The sequence below is a fragment of the Siphateles boraxobius genome, unplaced genomic scaffold, assembly GCF_051911475.1.
Source record: "Siphateles boraxobius isolate OS27281-9 unplaced genomic scaffold, OSU_SipBor_1 118, whole genome shotgun sequence".
Lineage (NCBI taxonomy): Eukaryota > Metazoa > Chordata > Actinopteri > Cypriniformes > Leuciscidae > Siphateles > Siphateles boraxobius.
This window is the reverse complement of record NW_027508720.1, coordinates 903,374-925,126: the sequence shown is the minus strand read 5'-3', so window position 1 is coordinate 925,126 and position 21,753 is coordinate 903,374. Positions and strand designations below refer to the sequence as shown.

The 21,753-nt window shown below is 36.2% G+C and overlaps 1 protein-coding gene and 1 long non-coding RNA gene across 2 annotated transcripts in view; both read left to right on the top strand.

The window, feature by feature from the left end:
- Positions 1-290: 290 nt before the first annotated feature.
- Positions 291-21,753, top strand: part of LOC143711023 (uncharacterized) — a 32,456-nt gene continuing 10,993 nt past the window's right edge. Inside the window, exon 1 of the long non-coding RNA XR_013194729.1 lies at positions 291-508. This is a non-coding gene — a long non-coding RNA (uncharacterized LOC143711023). The remainder of the gene's footprint in view (positions 509-21,753) is intronic.
- On the top strand, positions 3,434-5,585 carry sox2 (SRY-box transcription factor 2). The gene has a single exon (XM_077202310.1). The coding sequence runs from the start codon at positions 3,738-3,740 to the stop codon at positions 4,683-4,685; it is 948 nt and encodes a 315-aa protein (XP_077058425.1). The 5' UTR covers positions 3,434-3,737; the 3' UTR covers positions 4,686-5,585.

Here is a 21,753-nt window from a genome sequence, read left to right as displayed (position 1 = left end):
TTACCTCACGACTGCTTTTGTTGGCCCTTTACAAGAGCGAACAAAAAACTGTTATTCAGGAGAAGGCTTTAGATTTTTATTGTTGGTGGAGCTCGCAGTGTTATTGTATTAAAAAGAGCCATCTGTGCCAGAAACAATGGCTTGAAATTATCTCTGAATACCCAGTGAAAAAAAAATATATAAAGCTTTCTCCTTCTCATTATGTTTTGGTGGGGGTTCTGTAGACTTGCTATAAGTGACTTTTGTTGTTCTTGATGCATTCTTCTTCTTTTTCAATCGGCCCCTTTTTCAGATGGTGTGGAGCTTTAGAGGGACTGAGGCGGGCGAGTGTAGCCGCTCTGCGAGCACTCTGGGCGGGCGAGCGTCGCGAGTGGACGCTGGTGGATCATGAGAGCGGGCGCTGGAGGAGAGCGCGCCGGGGAAGAGCGTCTGCTCGCCGGCTCGCGTCTGAGGATCCGCCCGGGACGCAAGCGGGACTGTGGATGTGTCAGTCAAACTGAGAAACTCTGTAAGTAACTCTGGTATTATGGTCTGTGTGTGTCTGTCTGCCGGGACAGGGTATTAATTAGCGATTCTAACGGCTTTAAATATCGTGTTATTATTTTAAAATGTTGATTTAATATAATATTAATTATTTATTCAAGCTATTTGTTTATATTGGCTACACACAGATGTCTACTTGTTGACTGTTCGCGGCGGTTTAGAAAACTTTTAGGGGGAAAAAACGTTTTTTAGATGGCTTTTAATTTTAAAATAAAAGTGAAATTAACACACACACACTCACAAATTGTTAGTATCTGCAAAATTATGTCATGAGAATTACAACAACAAAAAAATCTTAAGATTATGTTATAATCTGTTATCATCTGCCAAATTTATAAATTTCAAATAAGATCAAAATTTTTATGTGTTGATGAATTGTTTAATATCTTTTTTTTATGTTTTACGTTTATGATTTCGGTCCCCGTTTTTTTCTGAAATATTAAAACTGGATGCCGTTATCATGTTGATAGAAGAAGCCTATATAAAGTAGTGTGTTATTTGTCCAATTTTGATCTGCAGTCAGCGCGGCCCCTAGTGGAGAAAACACACACACACACACACACACACACACACACACACACACACACACACACACACACACACACACACACACTCTCTATCTCTCTCTCTCTCTCTCTCTCTCTCTCTCTCTCTCTCTCTCTCTCTTTTACTAATTAATATCTCATCATTTTAAGACTAAATGCTTGAATAAATCTAACTCTCCCTTTTCAAAGAATGTTTTGTGTTTGTTTCTGTGTACATATAAATGTATTAAGATGGACTTAATTTGTTGTGATGGGCCTATATTGAACGCAAACATAAAAAAAATAATTGGCCGAAACATTTTTGGTAGTTATTTTCATTCGTTTAGATCCCATGCGTTAGTTTAAATTGTTAGGATAAAAAATATGCAAGAAATTAGATCTTTTTTTAATACAGATTTTTCAAATCAGGGTTGACAGATTACGATTGTTCTATTTATTTTGCTTTTTAATATTTATTAATTTTTATTTATTTATTTATTGTCTTTATTTTAAAATAAAAACATCTCAGAACCAATCAATTGATATCATTAAACTATATTTTAACTAACATTAAGAGACTTGCCTTTTCACAACTATTGTGAAGAACTGTGACAATTAACAATTTAGCCAAAGCAGGAGCCACTCTGGGATGTTAGAGATTCCCCGCTGTTCTACACATTTCCATAAGCAGATTAAGGCACTCAAATGCAGATCGAGAGAGAGAGAGAGAGAGAGAGAGAGAGAGAGAGAGAGAGAGAGAGAGAGAGAGAGAGAGAGAGAGAGATGCATTAGAATGGCGCATCGTGTTCAGATTATCACGTTCTTAGAAGTTGAAGTTGAAATGGACTATTTGTTTATTTATTTATTTATTCATGCGTCCATTCTTCAAAAGTGCATTTCAGAATCGTTCGAATCGCACGTTAGGCTCATATATCTTTGTATTTTCTGTTGTGTTTGCTCTTTGTAATTTAGGCCAATTTGTATTCGCTGCAAATTATATTCGCGTAGTGTGGCCTTTATTTTTAATAAAACAAATTTATGGAAGAGTCTGCATAAATGTGGTGCTGGGAAATATTCTGAAAGTGTCTACGATGAGCCTTTTCATATAGAAATATCACCACAAGAGGACGCTATTGAAACATAATACGATCTGCCTTCGTGCATTGTAGAACAAAAAAAAATATATATATATATATATATATATATCATCCGGCGTGTTTTTTCTGACATTAAGCCTGTTTGGATATTAGTTCCACTTTTTCCGTGTTGTCGAGCAGCCTATAGTCAACTTCTGCTGAAGAATGAACGACTCTTAACTCTTGAAGAACAGTTATTAATAGTTATTATTCGGGTTTAATGAAAGTGTCTGATTATCAGGCTGTCCTGTTGGTGGATGTTATTTTGAAGGAGGTTCTGCTGAATAAACCCTCTCCCCTTGTCACTCTTCATGAAGTGGATCGTAATAACACAAATCCTCAGAACTCAGATGGTCAGTGTAGTCAGCTTTTGTAGTGCTTTTGTTCAGGGTGATGTAATGACAACAGCCCAGACAAAACTGCCTGTTCGTGATGATTGACGGCTCTCCATTTTATAATTCGCATTAAGCTTGAGCCAGTTGAAGTGTAGGCTACTTTATAAATAGCCTACAGAAGTTTTACCATATATCATGGATATTGTTTCAAAAAATGGGAAGAAATAAAATAACAGTTACAAGTTTAATAAATGCAGTTGTTTATTAAAGGTAGGCTACGAATAATAGGTCACAACCGCGAGTGATCACAAAATTAATTATAACTATAATATTAGAACGAAATGAAATTTAATTTGTTTTTAACATACTTCTACGCCTTTTAGTGTTTTACGAAATGTTCAAGCAAAACTTTTTAATATTATAAGACTTTACATGATGAACTTTCACTAAAAAAATGTTTATTTTACTTATTTGATTGTTTTTAACAGTCTGTTCATTTAGACGTTATTTTATGTATGCTATATTCTCAAAACAAAGCGACGAACCCAAAAAAGTTTTCACAGAAAAAACACAACTGCGTTCCAGTGTTTGATTTTAGGATCATCCGGCCTTGTAATATACTTTGATTAGAAAGTAGTTTGTGTGAAATATTCTCACTTTAGTTCTTTCTCTGATAAAACACACACACACACACACACACACACACACACACACACACACACACACACACACACACACACACACACACACACACACGCGCACAGTGTTCATTGGTGGAGAAGTGCTGCCTGTGGCTCAGCGCTGCACTGCTGACCGCGCGTAGCCCCGCCCCTTTATGCAAATCCAAGAGACACACAGTCTTGGCTGACGGAGCAGACGCGCTCTGATTGGTCAGCGACAAACCCATTTATATTCGCTGACAGTCGCTCTATGAATGGTTGTCTATTAACTTGTTCAAAAAGTATCAGGAGTTGACAAGGGCTCTGGCGAGGAGGGAAACCGAGTTTGTGTCGATTCCTCAAGACTGAGAAAAGAAGTTTGTGGAAACAAGCAGGACCTATAGCGCTTACTTCCTCAGCAAAGTTACCAGAACTGCTAAGGTAACTTCAGCAGCCTCCACTTTTTGGACTTTTTGTTTTGTTTTTATTTGTTGTTTTTTTAACTGCTGGTGGGGAAGACTTTCATAAACTCGTTTTTAAATGTACAACATGATGGAAACCGAGCTGAAGCCCCCGGCGCCTCAGCCCAACACGGGGGGCACGGGGAACACCAACTCCTCAGGAAACAACCAGAAAAACAGCCCGGACCGGGTCAAGAGACCCATGAACGCCTTCATGGTGTGGTCGCGGGGCCAGAGGAGGAAAATGGCACAGGAGAACCCCAAAATGCACAATTCGGAAATAAGCAAGCGACTCGGGGCCGAGTGGAAACTTCTGTCCGAGAGCGAGAAGCGGCCGTTCATCGACGAAGCCAAGCGCCTTCGGGCTCTCCACATGAAGGAACACCCGGATTACAAATACAGACCCCGGAGGAAAACCAAGACCCTCATGAAGAAGGACAAGTACACCCTGCCGGGCGGGCTCCTGGCGCCGGGCGGTAACGCCATGGGCGCCGGTGTGGGTGTAGGGCCCGGCTTGGGCGCAGGGGTCAACCAGAGGATGGACAGTTACGCGCACATGAACGGCTGGACCAACGGGGGCTACGGCATGATGCAGGAGCAGCTCGGTTACCCGCAGCACCCGGGGCTCAACGCGCACAACACGGCGCAGATGCAGTCCATGCACCGCTACGACATGAGCGCGCTCCAGTACAACTCCATGACCAACTCGCAGACCTACATGAACGGATCGCCCACCTACAGCATGTCCTACTCGCAGCAAAGCACGCCGGGAATGACGCTGAGCTCCATGGGCTCGGTGGTCAAGTCCGAGTCCAGTTCGAGTCCGCCGGTGGTCACGTCGTCCTCTCACTCCCGGGCCGGACAGTGTCAAACGGGGGACCTGCGGGACATGATCAGTATGTACCTGCCCGGGGCCGAGGTGCAGGAGCAGAGCGCGCAGAGCAGACTGCACATGTCCCAGCACTACCAGAGCGCGCCTGTGCCCGGCACGACGATTAACGGCACGATCCCACTATCGCACATGTAAAAAAACCGAACTTTTCTACACTGCTGGACTCCTTTGGACTATTTTTGTACAGAACACTTTTTTGGGGAGGGGAAAGTTGTATAGAGCTCAAGGAAAGAACACAAAACTTTTGCTTTCTATTTAAAAAGGAACGGTAGGAACTCCACACAGTTTGTCGTTCTGTTGTTCTTTTTTTCTTCTTTGCCTTTCTTTGCTTTATCTTTTTTGTTTTGTGTTTTTAATTCCAGAAGGTGTATGAGATTTGGAAAAGTAGAAAAACGGGGGGAGAGTGAGGCAAATGTTTTATTATTGCAGTCGACTTTTTTTGTACAGTATTTATCAAAGAAACATAATAACAACCAGATGTAATGTTTGTAAACAGCAGGAAGTTACGTTTTTATAAAAAGGCAATTGTGCAACAACAAAAAAAAAGAGGAAAATATGGCACAATAAATGATGTTTACTGCTTCAGTTTATGCTCCAAAAACTCTGCAAACGCTGAAATGAAAGAACGGGATAAAAAGAGTTTCTCATTGAAGGTACACAGTAATAAACCATTATGATTATTATTATATTATTCAGTTTTAAATGAGAGAACAAACAGAGGCACTCTCGCAGGTTAGACCTTTTATTTGATTTGATTATTTTCGGTCTCCCACTCTTCATCTGTTAGGTATATGAAGTTTGTGTTCTTTATTTTTCTCATGGTTTGTAAAATTTTCTGTACATTTTCTGTGATATTTTAAGTTTTTATTTTAAAACTTTCATTTTTCGTAGTTGTATAATGTGGCCTGTACGCAGTTGCCAACGCTCCATGTATATATTTTAACTAATAACATCATTATAACAGTTACAATCTGAGTTTTTTTTTTCAATATGCAGTTTGAAATGAATAAATTTTTGAAATTTGGATATTTGAAATTGTTTCTGGTTTTGATTTTATTTAACGTTTGGCTTGAATATCAGAATCCGATGTTTGCTTTTCTTATCTAATTATCCTACATTCCAAATTCACTGTCACTTATACGGTTTAATATGCATTCACAATCTCTAACTCAAACATAATTTTATGAATTAATTGTCTGAATAAGATGACACACTTACACATGGGTGCAGCTCTTTGAAAGTAAGTATATTGGATTTGAATGTGCAGAATTATGACAGCGTGTTTTTTGGTGTTTGATTCCAACAAATGCAATGTTAGATGCTATTTAAATGTAGTGAGGATTAAGTTAACACCGTCTCTATGTTTTTAGTGGAAACGAGGACTGTGAGCGACAGCACAGCGTTTAAGTTTCTTGCCTGTAAATCTCTGCGCTGCTCGGGGAGATAAAACGGCCCAAACGAAATGAAGACGCACGTCAAGGTAGTCACTTACTTTATAACTTTATTTCACATTTTTATAAGAGTGCTATAATTTATTATTATTATTATTATTATTATTATTATTATTATTATTATTTGCGCGCAGATTTTTTTAGAACGACAATAAGTTTTTCCATTTCATATTTTTAAATTTCATAATTTCAAAAATAATATTTAGACTTGCGTTTTTTGGATTGTGTTTTTCGATAGCAATTATATTGTTGATTATAAAACAATACAAATAAAAAAAAACTATTACCCCGTTATAATGTATTAGCCTATCCTATAACATACATGATGTTATATACATTTTTTGCATATTGATATACTGTGAAAAAGTAGGCTACAACTTGGTTGTTTAAGTCATTTCAACTTAAATTACATTAAAACTTAGTTGAATCTTGTATAACAAAAGAAGTTGAAAATTGCTTAACTTATTTTTTACTTTTGTAAAAACATATTTTGTCAACTTATTGATCATATATTTTTTTTACAGTGTAGTTTTTAAATTAATAAAAACGGTTCACATTCGAACGCTGAAAATTCGATTTGGGGTTTTGCAGAATGAAAATAGAATGACAGTAAAATATCAGGCGTCTCTCTGCTCACTTCACATGGCATTAATGTTCATGCATTAAACCAGGGTTAGTGTTTGACACAGTTTCGAGAACATGCTGCTTGTTGTTGTGTCAGTCTCGAATCCAGCTCGAGATGAGATGATGGAGATGAATGAAGTGTGTGTATATATTTCTCTGGTAGATGAGTGGTGTTTCTTGTCCACGGCACCGAGGCATCTCTTACAGCGGGTCTCGGGGGAGAACGGCTCACATTAAGCGCTGAATGAATATTTGACGAGGGCTCATTCCGACAAACGTGTCCCTGCCGGACTCTCAAAGGGTCAGGGTGCACTGCTTGAATCCATTATTTATACAAGCAGAGGAATTGGTTGTAATGGCTGAATCTGTTTGATAAACTGGGAATTTAAGTGAACTGGAAACGCGTCTAAAAAGGAGCGTTCCTAATGCTTCAGTGTGTAAAGAAACTGTTTTTTTTTCTTGAAATGTTGAGACTTAAGGTTCATTACACATATAGGCTACCTTCAAAACAGGGTTCTTATGTATCCTAGAAAACTCCAGTTTAACGATGGAAGTGATGTACTATTGTAGAACCGATATTTGTAACCACAGATTGACAGCTGAAAAATACTGATTAAAATAACTGTTATGAATGATTTTTGATGATAGACATCTTAATACACTTATGGGGAAAAACAGAATGCTTTTATGAAAAACAATATGAACTGCAGCGGTTGGGGGGATTAGCTATATTGATACAGGCTATCAAATAATAGGTTGAGACATGTAATGAGACGAATAAATAATGGCATCTTATTTTTGTAGTTCTGTTGGGAATGCGTGGTGGATTCTGTTTAAGAATAATAGCATGAAAAGAGTTGCTTTGGCTCTCGTGTGTGAGATTTTATTGCCTAGTTATATTACAAAAAATCATTGTAAGTGCTTTTGTTGAAATCGCTCGTTTATCGGTAGGTATATTATATGGGAAGATGGGGAAACTGCTGTTGTGGAGAAGCAGATATAGCCTATATCTGTAGAGCAACAGGTGGTAAGCGCGCGCTCGAGGACTTTACTCAAAACTCTCATCTCTGAGAAACCTTTTCACGGGAACATCTGCAGTCTGAGCTTTTTAAAGATTTTATCTCAGGTGACAGACAGTAACACGGAATATTTTTGAAAATACGGATTTAGGCCTAATAGAGCACCTCATCCCTTCAAATGCAATTTTATGATGTTTTGTCTCGGCAAAACAAGTCTTGACGATGCCAATTTCATTATAATATGAGCAAATATAAGTTGAATAGAGGATTACATATATGTGGGCGATTGAGCAATGGGAAAAGCCAAAGAATAAACCTCTATACTACTACACTGTAAAAAAAAACATATTGTTGGTTTAACTTAAAAAAAAGTAAGTTACCCGGTTGCCTTAACATTTTGAGTTCATTTAAATAAATAAAAAATAGAGTTAATACGACAAAGAGATTGGTTTAATAAATAGAAACTCAAAATATGAGGTTATCTGAACCACATTAATTATCTTAGTTGATTTGACAGAAGATAAAAAGTAATGATAAATATTGTTTTCAGTAGGCCTATACTAATAGTACTACGAATACATATGCAATAGATTGTGATTATTATTAATAATAGCTATTTGTTGTTGTTGGTTATTATTAGTATAATAATAGTATAAAAATATGCTATCAGTATATAACAGTTCATTAATCATTAATTGATTTGATTAAAATGTCGGCTTCATAAAAACATTGTTATTATTATTAGGCCAAATCATTATTACTCGGTTATTTTTAGGTTATTCTCATTATTTTAATTCTACAAAGAATAATGTAATGCATCACATGCATAAATGACTTAAATTGTAAACATCTATAGCGTGTGTCTTTGTGTTTGTAATGTGTTGTCTGTTGGCGCTGAGAGTGAATGGGTGGAGAAAGGCGCAAACTATTTGGAGAAAGTAATAAGTTGTTTCTTGTGGCCGTGTTTGCGGGAGGGGGGCCAGTGATGGAGGGGGACTGCGCTGAATTGAGGACTGTCAGAGATGTCTCTCATTGGGTGAATGATCCAGTGCAGGTGCAGGGAAACAGGGGGATGGGGGTCTCAATGAGACCACACACTGTCAGCCAGCACCACAGCAGTCTCGCGCCGCGACCCGACCCGAACCGAACCGATCCTGAACAAACACCGCGGCGCATTATTATTTTTATGCATTTCATTTATTTTCATGAATCCAACAAGTGCGTTTATATGAACAGTATGAAAGCAGATGTTTTCCATGGCATTGCTTGTTTGTGTTGATATTCGTTAATTGTTCTGTCCAATGGAAGCATTTGAGACATCACTAAAGAAGTTATATTTTAAAGATAGCGATCGTTTGTTTACGCGGGCGCGTGACATTAGGCTACTTACAGTCTGAAAACGGGTGGATTAAAACAAACCCGTTGTTTAATACCACTGTGCATTCTGTCATAGTTTTACCCATGATCCTGCTGAAGACTTTGGCACTCAACTCCAATTCAACTTCCGACAACTGCTTGTCATCATATTCACGCATGCCAGTCCTTTTTTTTAAAACTGTCAGAGTCTTTGTTGTGCAAAGTTACATTTTAGTAGAGCCTTCTTGTTTGCAGATGCTAATAAGACTTTTTCTCAAGAACCCTGTTTATCCCATAACATACTGTTCAAAGACACTAAAGTGCACAGACCTTTTTTTATTGTTTGCATGCAATTATATGTTCATATATGTAATTGTGTGTATGGTGCGTGTTTATACTACATCAGCAGCTTTGATTTGCTACATTTGTCAAACCTGAAAAGTATTGTGATGCGGTCTTGAACATAAACTATTTGTTTTTTTTTACAAATGCACACGTGATTAATGACAGGATAATTGGTGCTTTCCCTCGACATCAATGTAAATCATCATCTCTATTAAAATATGGATTGGGTCTTTGCAGAAGAATCCAGCCTCATGGTGGAGAGATCTTTAGAGTCAGAAAATGTAGTTTTATCATCATTACATTTTGTATATGCCAGACAATGAAAATCTTTCAGTGTGCATTTGGACAGTTGTTCTGATTTGTCATTGCCTTGATCTTCATGCACGATTTCAAATGAAGTTTCAGATATTCAAATTCAACAATTCAAATGCAATAATTATAGCCTATAGTTTACGCGCGTTTTTTTATGCTGATAACGGATCGAACAGTTCAGATCAATCTTCAAGCAGATCACATGTGTCAGTGTGCAACAGATGACACCAGTCCGCGTGTTTCTGTCCTGTATCATTATGCGGGGCAACATGCTTGACCATATGCAAAGCTGAGGTGCGAGTATTTCATCCCACGCGAGGAACAATCTGTGCTTTTATACAGCAGATCAGTCACAGCAATGCGGATCCTTTTAATGCACCACTGAGTCTCATAGTCTGGGATTGACGGGAGATGGGGACACGGCACTAATATTAAGCTGGAGGAAAGTGTTTGTTAAAATTTATTGAAATAAAAATTTAAACCAATTTTGGCTCATTTGTGCGTGCTGTATCAAAATTGCAGGCTTTAAAAACTAGCGATTTTCGTTCGTTCGGATTTATGGTTTAAAACTAGCCTACTTGTTTTGTTCGCAGCAGCAAAAGCTATATGCGACACTTTCAATTAACACAAATAAAATACTTTTAGTTTTGGAAAGATCTTTAAAACTCAGTAAAAAATATCCGGAATAAGATGATCACTACGATTTTAATGTGGATCGAGCTGCGGAAACACATCAACTGCTTTTCCTGAAGTTTTTCTTTATTCCTCTTCAAATATAACAACATATTCAGAATCAGAATCAGAATCAGAATCAGAAAGAGCTTTATTGCCAAGTGTGCTTGCACACACAAGGAATTTGTTTTGGTACTGAGGCTTCCAGTGGACATATACAAATACAACATGAAACATAATACTACAAATTATAAGAATAAAAAATAAAAATATAAATATATGAGAATAAAACTATCACAGTTGGGTTTAGTCAGAATAGACATTTTCAGATTTACCGATTATGAACCTATTTACAGTGTTTTGAATATTATAAATAAATAAATCTACATATAAGTATCACCTGAGTTGTGGGATATTGCACTAAACAGTGGGAGTATTGCACTTACAGGCATATATAACAACATATTCAAAATCTGTTCGTTCTTATTCCCATTTCCGGAAATGTCACCAGGTGAATGTGTGTATCTATGACGCACTTTTTGCATGGATGATCTCCAGCATGTGAAATCATTTTTTTTCCTGGTTTCCCAGCATTAGGTTTGGGGGCTGTTAGGAGGTGGTCATTAGCTGACCCTCAGAAACAGCAGAGCATTGTTCTCCTCATTCCGCCAATTTCAAGCTTCACTTGTACATAGCATATATGTTGATTAATGACACTAAAAGCAATTGGGTCATCCTACTTAAAAAGATCGTATTCATCATCATTTACACTATTTAAATCTGTTATTTGTTGGTAAAGTGTGTCATTAGGCTTGATTTAGACAAGAAGTTCCACAAGCTGAAGATATCAAGGGGCTAAAATGGATTGATGAAATCGGCGATTGGACAAGGATAGGACTTTTTTGGGTGGGTGGGGGTGATATTCTCAGGCACTCGTTTCTCTTCTCAGTTTTGGATCAAGCAGAGGTATGTGTGCTTACAGAAGAAAGGGTTTGTCTGGACGTTGAATGGCCCCCTCAACCGGCCCATTATGTTTCTCTGGTCACCCCTGTGTCATCTGAATGGAACGCGTGGGCTTGTTGACAACTAATTTTCTCAAAATGTTCACATCTGTGGCTCTTCCTGCCCTAGAGGTGTCTGCATGACGCGGACTCCCCAACACTTTCACTTTTATCACTTTTAATCGGAGCCGTTAAATCGAATCGAATAGGCGGGAAATTCGATTCTAATTCGTAAGCCTTTACAAGAGCTCGTTATTTAAGGATCACATTGTTCGAACGTTAAGTCCACAAAACACAATTTAAACGCTATATTTAAATATTATTTATATTATTTATCACAACTTAAATTTCAACATTAGAATAAGAAATAATGTGTTGTTTCAACTTTAAAAAGTAAAAAGTAGGCTACATTCGTGCTTGACTTAAAATATTACGTTAAGTTAACTTTGGTTTAGTTAAGTTAAGCCTATTTAATTTAAATCTCATCAACTTTTAAGTTGTTATAACTAATTGCAGCAAGTAGTAGCCTACTTTTCGAATGGAAAAAGTGCATTTATTATTCCGTTTGTCAGTTTTAATATTAGGATGACATATTACAATACGTAGTAGTCCTCAAAAAAGCCAGTAGAGAGTACAGAGCTTAAAGAACAGAAAACAAAAACACGCTTCTCATTTTAGGTCACCCCATATCTTGCATGAGTCTAATTAATTCTCAAGTATGGTTAGTGGGTCTAAAATCTTTGAATGGCCCCTGTGCTCTCGTCAGAGACCCTGCTGGAATGTAAAGTTTTTTTTCTATCTTTCGTTCAGTCTCAAAGAGCTACTCCAGCGTTCCTTGCAAGTGACAGAATGTCATGCTTTACATAGGACACACGTTTGGAGCAAAAAAATAAATAAAATAAATGACAGTTTGAAATTATGCATATTATTTTTAGCGCACGAGATTTCGTTCATGTGTCAAACGTCATGAAACGAATATGCTAAGAGAGCTGCCAAATATGTCAAGTGGTGTAACCGTCAAGCAAAAAGTACTACAATAACCAAACTAAAAATTTCCTTGCACCTTGAAAACACGTTTTTTTTATTTTTACAAATAACGTGTTTTGAATATCGACTCATCTGACATGAGCGAAAAGTGATATGCTAGTCATAAATAATGCAAGTTGGTTATAGCCTATACCACATTAAATGATTTAAGAAAAATTAGAACAACATTTTTACACATAATTTTTCTTCTTCTTTTAATAAGACTTTCCCCCTCTCTTCTGTGGAGAGTTGCATCCCCGATTCATCCTATGATTTAATTGCCACAACAATATCAGTGTAAATCCTCACCAGGCATTATAGAAGACGTGTAGGCTAGCTATTCAAGCTATTTTTTAGCGCATGCAGGCCTACATCTAATAAATAAAGTTTCTGACAACTACCGGATTTAAGGAGATTCTGGACCCGTAAATGTACGTTTAAATGGTTTCCATAAATGAGCACAGCCTAAAATCTGCCCAATAGGCTGGTGTGATGAAACGCGTGATGCGAGTTAAAAGAGGGTGTTGTTGCCTATATGCAGTGAAACGGGAGCTGCTGAAGTGTGTGTTGCCCGGTCAGGCCATTTGATTGTAAATAAGAGAGTTCACACGCCGATCGAGTGACTAGAGGGAACAGGCAAACCATTTGAATCAGGTGCCTATCTCCCTATCGAGGAGATCAGAGCTCAGCCAAATGACATCTCCCTCTGAAAAGCCAATCTAGTCGCAGGATGAGATTTCACTGTCTTTGCGCTCAACCCGCCCAATTAACATAAGAAACACAGCGAGTCCCATTAAAACATGCAACAGTTGGTGGGCAGTTATGGCATTATCTGCCAACAACCCAAGTGCTGGGTTCCCTCTGAGCATTTGTGTCCTAACAAAGCCTGAATTACCACTTTATTTTCTATTGAGTTATTGGTAGAACTTGCATGTTACACACACTGCTCATGTAGGCTATATATAATTAATTACTTTATCAATAGCAATAACAGTGTGTAATTACAAGGTTTTCAAGACATAATGATAGACTTATATATATATATATATATATATATATATATATATATATATATATATATATGTATGGTGAAGACTTAACAATAAGGTTAATTAATTAATGTATTAAGTAACATTAACTAACAATGAGCAATACATTTGTTACAGTATCTATTAATCTTTGTTAATGTTAGTTGATAAAAATACAGCTGTTCATTGTTTGAACATGTTAGTTCACAGCGCATTAACCAATTTAACAAATACAACCTTTGATTAATATTAACTATTTATAAATGCTGAAGTGGTATTGTTCCTTTTTTTTAGTTCATGTTAACTAGGTAGTTAACTAATGTTAACTAATGTACCTTATATTAACACTAACATATTTGCAGGTCAATCTAGATAGCAGAGCTTTTTGTATTGATTATGTGTCAGAGTAATCTTCGTTCTATTGCTTTCTATAGAATATGACATGACATTATCATCTTTTTGAAATTGCACCTGTCAACATATTATGAAGTTCATAACTCAAAAGATGAATGTGTAATGACAGCTTGTGCTGTACAGTTTTACTATATGATCTGATCTCACATCATCTGATAATGATTCTAAATATGTGAAGCGACTGGTCAAGTCTAATGCGTGATCAATAATTGTGTATTTGTAGAGCTTCATAAGAGGCGAGACATTAATAAACGCATTTGGGTTATTGAATGGCCATGCATGGGATAAGGAAACGGGACATGTACAGACACTTTTATTAATCTCATGTTTTCAATAACACCTGGTTGAATCTTGGTAAGTTCTCAAGCAACCAGTGTTGAAATAAAGCTCAGTGTGACAGCTGAAATGTGATCTGAATGGTCAGATTTTTAGTGACTGATTTACCAAATTAGCAAAAAAAAATGTATTTCATACATTGTTTCTTAATGATAGGATGTTTTACATCACCTTTGATGCGTTCAGCCTCTTTTATTCAACTTTTGTATCATCGCTCGGCAGATTATAGTAAAGTTTGCGCCCCTTTTCAGCCTAAGCAGGATAAGCTTGGAGTGGCCTGTCACCGTGGAAACTGCCAGAACAATTCAGTTGAAGTTTGAAGAGGTCAGCTTGCAGGGTCAACAACCCCAGCCTCTGCCTGTGCCAACTTCTGTTGAGCCTGGGACTTTTCGGGGGAGCGCTAGCTCAACCTAACCCTGGGTGGTAGGCAATTCTAAGACTGATATAAATTTTTTGAGTCAGTTTGCGGACTAGGCTCTCCAGGTGGCCTGTGAAATCGATTTTAACCCCGTGACCCTGTCTTGGAGAAGCACGGTTGACAACCTGGGTGAGAATGTAGCTGGGCCTGACAGATTTGCAGCTCTGAGAGTAAAGAGAGAGCGAGGGGTGGAGGAAGGGCCGAGCATCTCTTCAGCGCTTTAGAAGTGGTCATTAAAACCTTATTAAAAGTTGGGATGGTTGGGAGAAGAGCTGGTGGACATGTGTACGGCCTTACAAACTTCACTGACTCTGTCTTCACTGTCGGTAAACTTCAGTTCTGAAAAGCACAACAAGCTGTTCAAATGCCAAAGATCTGATGAGTTACTCTGAAGTTGATGTTTAGTTGTTGTTGTGAAATGTGGATAAAGGGAGTTTGTAACTGTGGCGCTTAAAGGATTATGTTAAAAAAAACTTTAAAAACACTCAGTTTCAGTAGTACAGGAACAAGATGTGAAACAATTTAGTGTGAAAAAACAACCCTTTCTAACCTTTTATGTGAAACTTTATATCCAGCTTTACAACTTTCTATGACAACATAAAGCCTAAAACCCTAAAAATGACCATACAAAATACGAGTGACTTTACAAACCCAACTCATGCACATGTTTTAACAGGAAAAAAAAGAAACTATTTATATATATATATTTTCGAAAATTATTAATGAAAGTGCTTCCCAGTAACTGGGAACCTTCTTTAAGAAAGCGAAGGATGAGTCTGAATCATTTCCGTAGTAATCAATGTTATCTTGAATCCAAAATATTTCTTTAAGTTTGTATAATGACAGAAAATGTGTCATGTAAAGAACTAACGATTTAACGAGGTGCCGATTTCGTGTATGAATTCATACCATGTGATACAATGTGATTCGTACAGAACTGTATGATTTTTAGGAAAAAAACGTAAGGCCCACCCCTAAACCTAACCATAGTAAAATGTTACGTAAATCACATAACATGTTATGCTATATATGTTATATTTTATGTTATGTTAAATGTTGTTATGTTACATTTTATGTTGTTACGTTATGTTACATTATGTTATGTTGTTATTTTATGTTGTGTTATGTTGTGTTGTGTTATAACATAACAACATATAACATAACAACTAAGTAAATGTGTTATGTTATATAACATAACATAACACAACATATAAAATAAAAACATAACAAATCATTTAACATAACATAACAACATAACATAACATAGCATAACAAAATAACACAACTCATAACATAACATAATATAACATAACATAACAACACAACATGACATAACATAACACGACACGACACGACACATAACACAACATAACAACACAACATGGCATAACATAACACGACACATAACAACATAACATAACATAGCATAACAAAATAACACAACTCATAACATAACATAACATAATATAACATAACATAACAACACAACATGACATAACATAACACGACACGACACATAACACAACATAACAACACAACACAACACATAACATAACACGACACATAATATAACATAACATAGCATAACATAAATAACACAACATAACAACATAACATAACATAACACAACATAACAACATAACATAACAACACAACATGGCATAACATAACACGACATATAACAACATAACAGCATACCATAAAATAACACAACACATAACAACACAACATAACATAACATAACATAACACAACACAACACAACACAACACAACACAACACAACATAACATAACATAACATAACATAACATAACATAACATAACATAACATAACATAATACCAGAACATGGCATAACATAAATAACACAACATAACAACATAACATAACAACACAACATGGCATAACATAACACGACATATAACAACATAACAGCATACCATAAAATAACACAACACATAACAACACAACATAACATAACATAACATAACATAACACAACACAACACAACACAACACAACACAACACAACACAACACAACACAACACAACACAACACAACACAACATAACATAACATAACATAACATAACATAACATAATACCAGAACATGGCATAACATAACACGACACATAACGACATAACATAACATAAAATAACACAACACATAACATAACAACAAAACATAACACAACATAACAACATAACATAAAAACACAACATGGCATAACATAACACGACATATAACAACATAACATAGCATAACATAAAATAACACAACACATAATATAACAACATGGCATAACATAACATAACATAACATAACATAACATAACATAACAAAACACAACATAACATAACAACACAACATGGCATAACATAACACGACACATAAGAGCACAACACAACACAACTCATAACACATAACATATAACATAACATAACATATAACATAACATAACACAACACAACATGGCATAACACAACACAACACAACACGGCATAACACAACACAACACAACATGGCATAACACAACACAACACAACATGGCATAAAATAACATAACATAACATGTATGATCTCCGTCCCTCGTCACGGGGAGATAGAGGATTCATGTCTACTCGCGTTCAACAAGGCCAAACTACATGTGGCCCTGAAAATCTGAGTCAACCTGTTGTGTGATTTGAAATGATTTGGGCCGGTCACAGAGGAGATGGTGTGATCAAAGGAGCGACTCACACACACAGATCTCCTCTCGGGGGCCGATTCCATCTGTCACATTTAACAGACTGAGGCTGTCCGCCGGGCACTCAGAGAGAGAGAGAGAGAGAGAGAGAGAGAGAGAGAGAGAGAGAGAGAGAGAGAGAGAGAGAGAGAGAGAGAGAGAGAGAGAGAGAGAGAGAGAGAGAGAGAGAGAGAGAGAGAGAGAGAGAGAGAGAGAGAGAGAGAGAGAGAGAGAGAGAGAGAGAGAGAGAGAGAGAGAGAGAGACAGAGAGAGAGAGAGAGAGAGACTGCTGCTGATTGTGTTTGATTGCGTTTGAGTGCTGCGTCGACGATGGCTGTAAGAGCTGGTATCATCCCACTCTTGTCACATCACGGAGGACACAAACGGGAGAAACGTTTAAAAAGTCGTTTCTGCAAGGCCTTTCTGCATTTGGAGGAGATAATGCTCCGAGAAAGCCAAGAGTGTGTGATTGTTGTGTGTGGTTATGATAGAAGTGAACCGTGATATACTCATGGCTCGGGTGCAGAACGTCTTGTCTTTACTCCTGTTAGGAGTTCAAGCTGTTATTACTCCGTCAGACTCGTTCCTGGATGAAATGAGTGACAGAGTGTTTGCTGGGTGTGTGTGTGTGTGAGCACGTAGGCTTGTTTTTTTCCTCAGAATAATGTCACCTTTGCCACCATTTTTAGATTCATTAGCTGTGCCTATAGAGAAAAACCTACATGGCCTTCGACTACACATTTCCAGGGTGAAAGTGTTTCTATGTAAACTTTTCTGCAAGGTTTTGAGTAAATGGAAATGTGGCCTTCCATTTTCACATCTCAGTGGTTATTGATGTTACAAAAACTAATACCATCTTTACGGATCTGAGTTCTGGTGAATAGCGAAGGAGGAATTTTCTGAAGACAGTTGTGTAAGACAATGTGAGACGAGACTTGATTTGATCCATTATGAGGTGATTGGATGGTAAAACCTTTCTCTAGGTAAAAGGGGAAATATTTAACTTTTATTTTTAAAGAATAAGACCAGGAACATGTATTTAAAAAGTAAGGGAAAAGATTCATAGGTTAAAGTTTCTTTAACAGCAAGCTAAAAAAAAAGCAATACAGGACAGTGCTATATTATTCTATACTATTCTCTCTCTCTCTCTCTCTCTCTCTCTCTCTCTCTCTCTCTCTCTCTCTCTCTCTCTCTCTCTCTCTCTCTCTCTCTCTCTATATATATATATATATATATATAGGCTATACATAATATGTATAAATTGTATTAACAATGTCTTTATATACATAGTTTATATATATTATATATAAACTATGTATATAAAGACATTGTTAATACAAACTATCAAGGTTATACATATGCTAAAGTTAATTAAAAATGTTTTATATACATAAAATATAAATTTAAATAGTATTATGTAAAAACAAAAATTTCATTACATAAATACTAAGGAGCTACATTTTGATGAAAAGAAGATCTAGTGCTACATTATATGTCAGCTAATAGTTGTAGTGATATACAGCAGCTGGTGAACGGATGTGTTATGTCATAGCTGTGACTATATTGGATATTTTAGCATGTCATTATAATATTACACTCAGGATGTTTTTAGCACAGACTGTGATTATGGTATCCAATATCGTATATGGTATATATAGGATTTGGCTGAGTTGGGCCGTGTGTGTGTGTGTGTGTGTGTGTGTGTGTGTGTGTGTGTGTGTGTGTGTGTGTGTGTGTGTGTGTGTGTGTGTGTGCTAGTGTGTGTGTGTGTGTGTCTGTGTGTGTGTGTGTGTGTGTGTGTGTGTGTGTGTGTGTGTGTGTGCATGTGTGCTAGTGTGATGATTAATGAGGTATTTTTGGCAAGTTGGCATTACTCATCTGTCCCATGGCAGTTTTGTTTCGAAAGTGCTGGTGCTGGAGAAAGAGGGATTTTAGCCCATCAGCAGTGTGTGATGTCAGCACACAGGACAACAAAAGAGAAGTCCAAATCCGTGGTGTTTGCAGCATTACAGGGGCCCAGGCTGGGATGAACACAGGCCCTCTTTTCACAGGGACAAACATACCAGAACACACACACACACACACACACACACACACACACACACACACACACACACACACACACACACACACACACACCATTGCTGCAGTGTCTCTCAGCAGTGGCATAATAACAAAATAATAAATAAATAAAAAAGATCACAAAAAATCCATAGTTTTTTGTGTGAATTTACACTGTAAGTTGTGAAAAAGTGCATATGTTACATTAGGGGCTATTTTACCTGATATAACCTGATTAAACCTACTGTATCATATCTAATACACACATTTCTAATGCCTAAATGATCAACATGTGATAAAAAACCCTGTCACTCACAATCTATACAAGCCTTCTGTCGTCTGACTGATCGTTTATACTTTTTTAGTATTAAAAGGCCTTGTAGTATAATTGTAAAAATGTCCATTTTCAGCTCATGCTTCAAGTGTCTTTTTGTTGTGAAGTCTTTATTGATTTGTCTTAAGTGTAAGAATAACATATTTTGTTAGTTAATATGTCAAGATCACGTACTGGACTGAATCATCTTAGATTTACTTGATTATCCATACATAATTTTTTAGAAAAAATCATGTTCTCAAATATGATCATCAGACCTTTGAGGAAGGTTTGTCTGTTAATCTCTCAATTATCATTGTATTGCATTGCATTATATGTTTTAAAACTACAGAGCTTTGACCATAAAACTGAGCATTTAAATAAATACCATCTTACTAAGACACATTATTGGCAGATACAGAGTAACTTTTATTTAAGTAGTCAGTTATAAAGATCTCAGTGATTTACTTTACAAGTGATCAGAATTTCATCTTACGTTTTGGCCATATAAATATCAGCATCTGCACCAAATTGCATATTTTTGCTCAGTTTGGACCTCTGAATAAAACTGATATATTCTCGCTATGTGTGATTTTCGGCCTATTATTTCATATGTCAGACTTAAAATAACTTTTGTTACTGTAACCTAATGTAGTTATGGTTGATTCAGGAATACTAAGTAATATTTTTTGACAAATAAAACCAATACATTTAAAAATGTTTTTCACAATAAGTTCTTTAAATACAAAGCTTTTTGTTTTGTCATTTTTCAGAAAGTAAAGATATGTAATTTGAAACAAAGAGATTGTCCCATTATCTAAGCAAATTCACTGCTATAAAAATGCCCTAGTATTTTGATGGGTAAAAAAGGGTGTCAGAAAGTAATTTTGAGTGCAAAGTATTTTATTCCTCTCAAAATATAATGTAAAAAAAAAAGAATAACAAAAATAGATGTTATGTCATTGTAGACATGTATGCGTGCCTTTTATTAATTTCTCATCCGCAAGTTGAAACGTTAACAGAATTTGCGCATTCAAACGTGACACACACCTTTGTTTGTCTAATACTGCCGCTCTGACACACCAAAGCCTCTCGTGTTTTTACTTGCAAATCAGGATTACACACTGAATGACGATTTCTAATGGTGAGAAAGTGAAATTACAGTTAATATGCCAGCAGACCAGAGACAGATTTACAGGAGTCCTCAAATCCATCAAGGGTTTGCTTCACAGGACAAGTTAAGCCAAAAATGAAATTGTCTCATCCAAACCTGTTATTATTACAATGAAACACAGATAGAGAGTTTTTGAAGAATCTTTACGCAGCTCTTTTTCATAAGAGTTCATTTTAAAATTGTAAATGAAACAAAAAAATTACTATTTCAGTCTTTCTACATCACATTTGCATTTTTAATTAAATGTTACTTGCCATTTATTTATAAGTATTTGTGAAATTTACTAGTAGTTCCTAAATGAAAATTGTTTTAAAGTAAATCCTTTTACATTTGTAGTCAGCACAAAGCAACCGATAGCTTTGTATGAGGAAGAGAGTAAACTAATTTGGCCAAATCTTTGAAATCTCAGTTACTATTTACAAAAATTGTTGTAGAGACAATTTATATATAGTGTATGTTTAGATAATAAAAATACTATTTTGTCATTACTGGAGCTTGACATAGTCATGAACTTGCATACTTGCATGATAACAGCATACCAGATTGAATTAACATGATTGTTGATAAATAATGACAGAATTTGTTTTTGTGACATAATCTCTTTCCCCGACAGTGTTTTTTAAATTTTCACAAAAGTTTCATGGCCACCAGAATTTTTATAAAACATTTCAATGAACTCTTAATAATAATGCAATTAATGTCCATTAAAGTTTGGTTTAAAGTACTTAATCAATGTAATTTTCCCATTTTACATGACGTATCTAAAGTGAGAACTATTTAATGTTAATACGTTAACAAAACATTTTCAAATTCTTTACATATGATCTACTGTAATTAAACAACAACACTTTGTTAATTACAGTGACAATGAATGAAGAACTCACTATTTGTATATAGTCTATTAATGTATTAACTGCAGTTTATAAACG

What these genes read in the sequence shown, in the direction of transcription:
- sox2 (XM_077202310.1), top strand. Translation starts at nt 3,738, where the DNA reads ATGTACAACATGATGGAAACCGAGCTGAAGCCCCCGGCGCCTCAGCCC.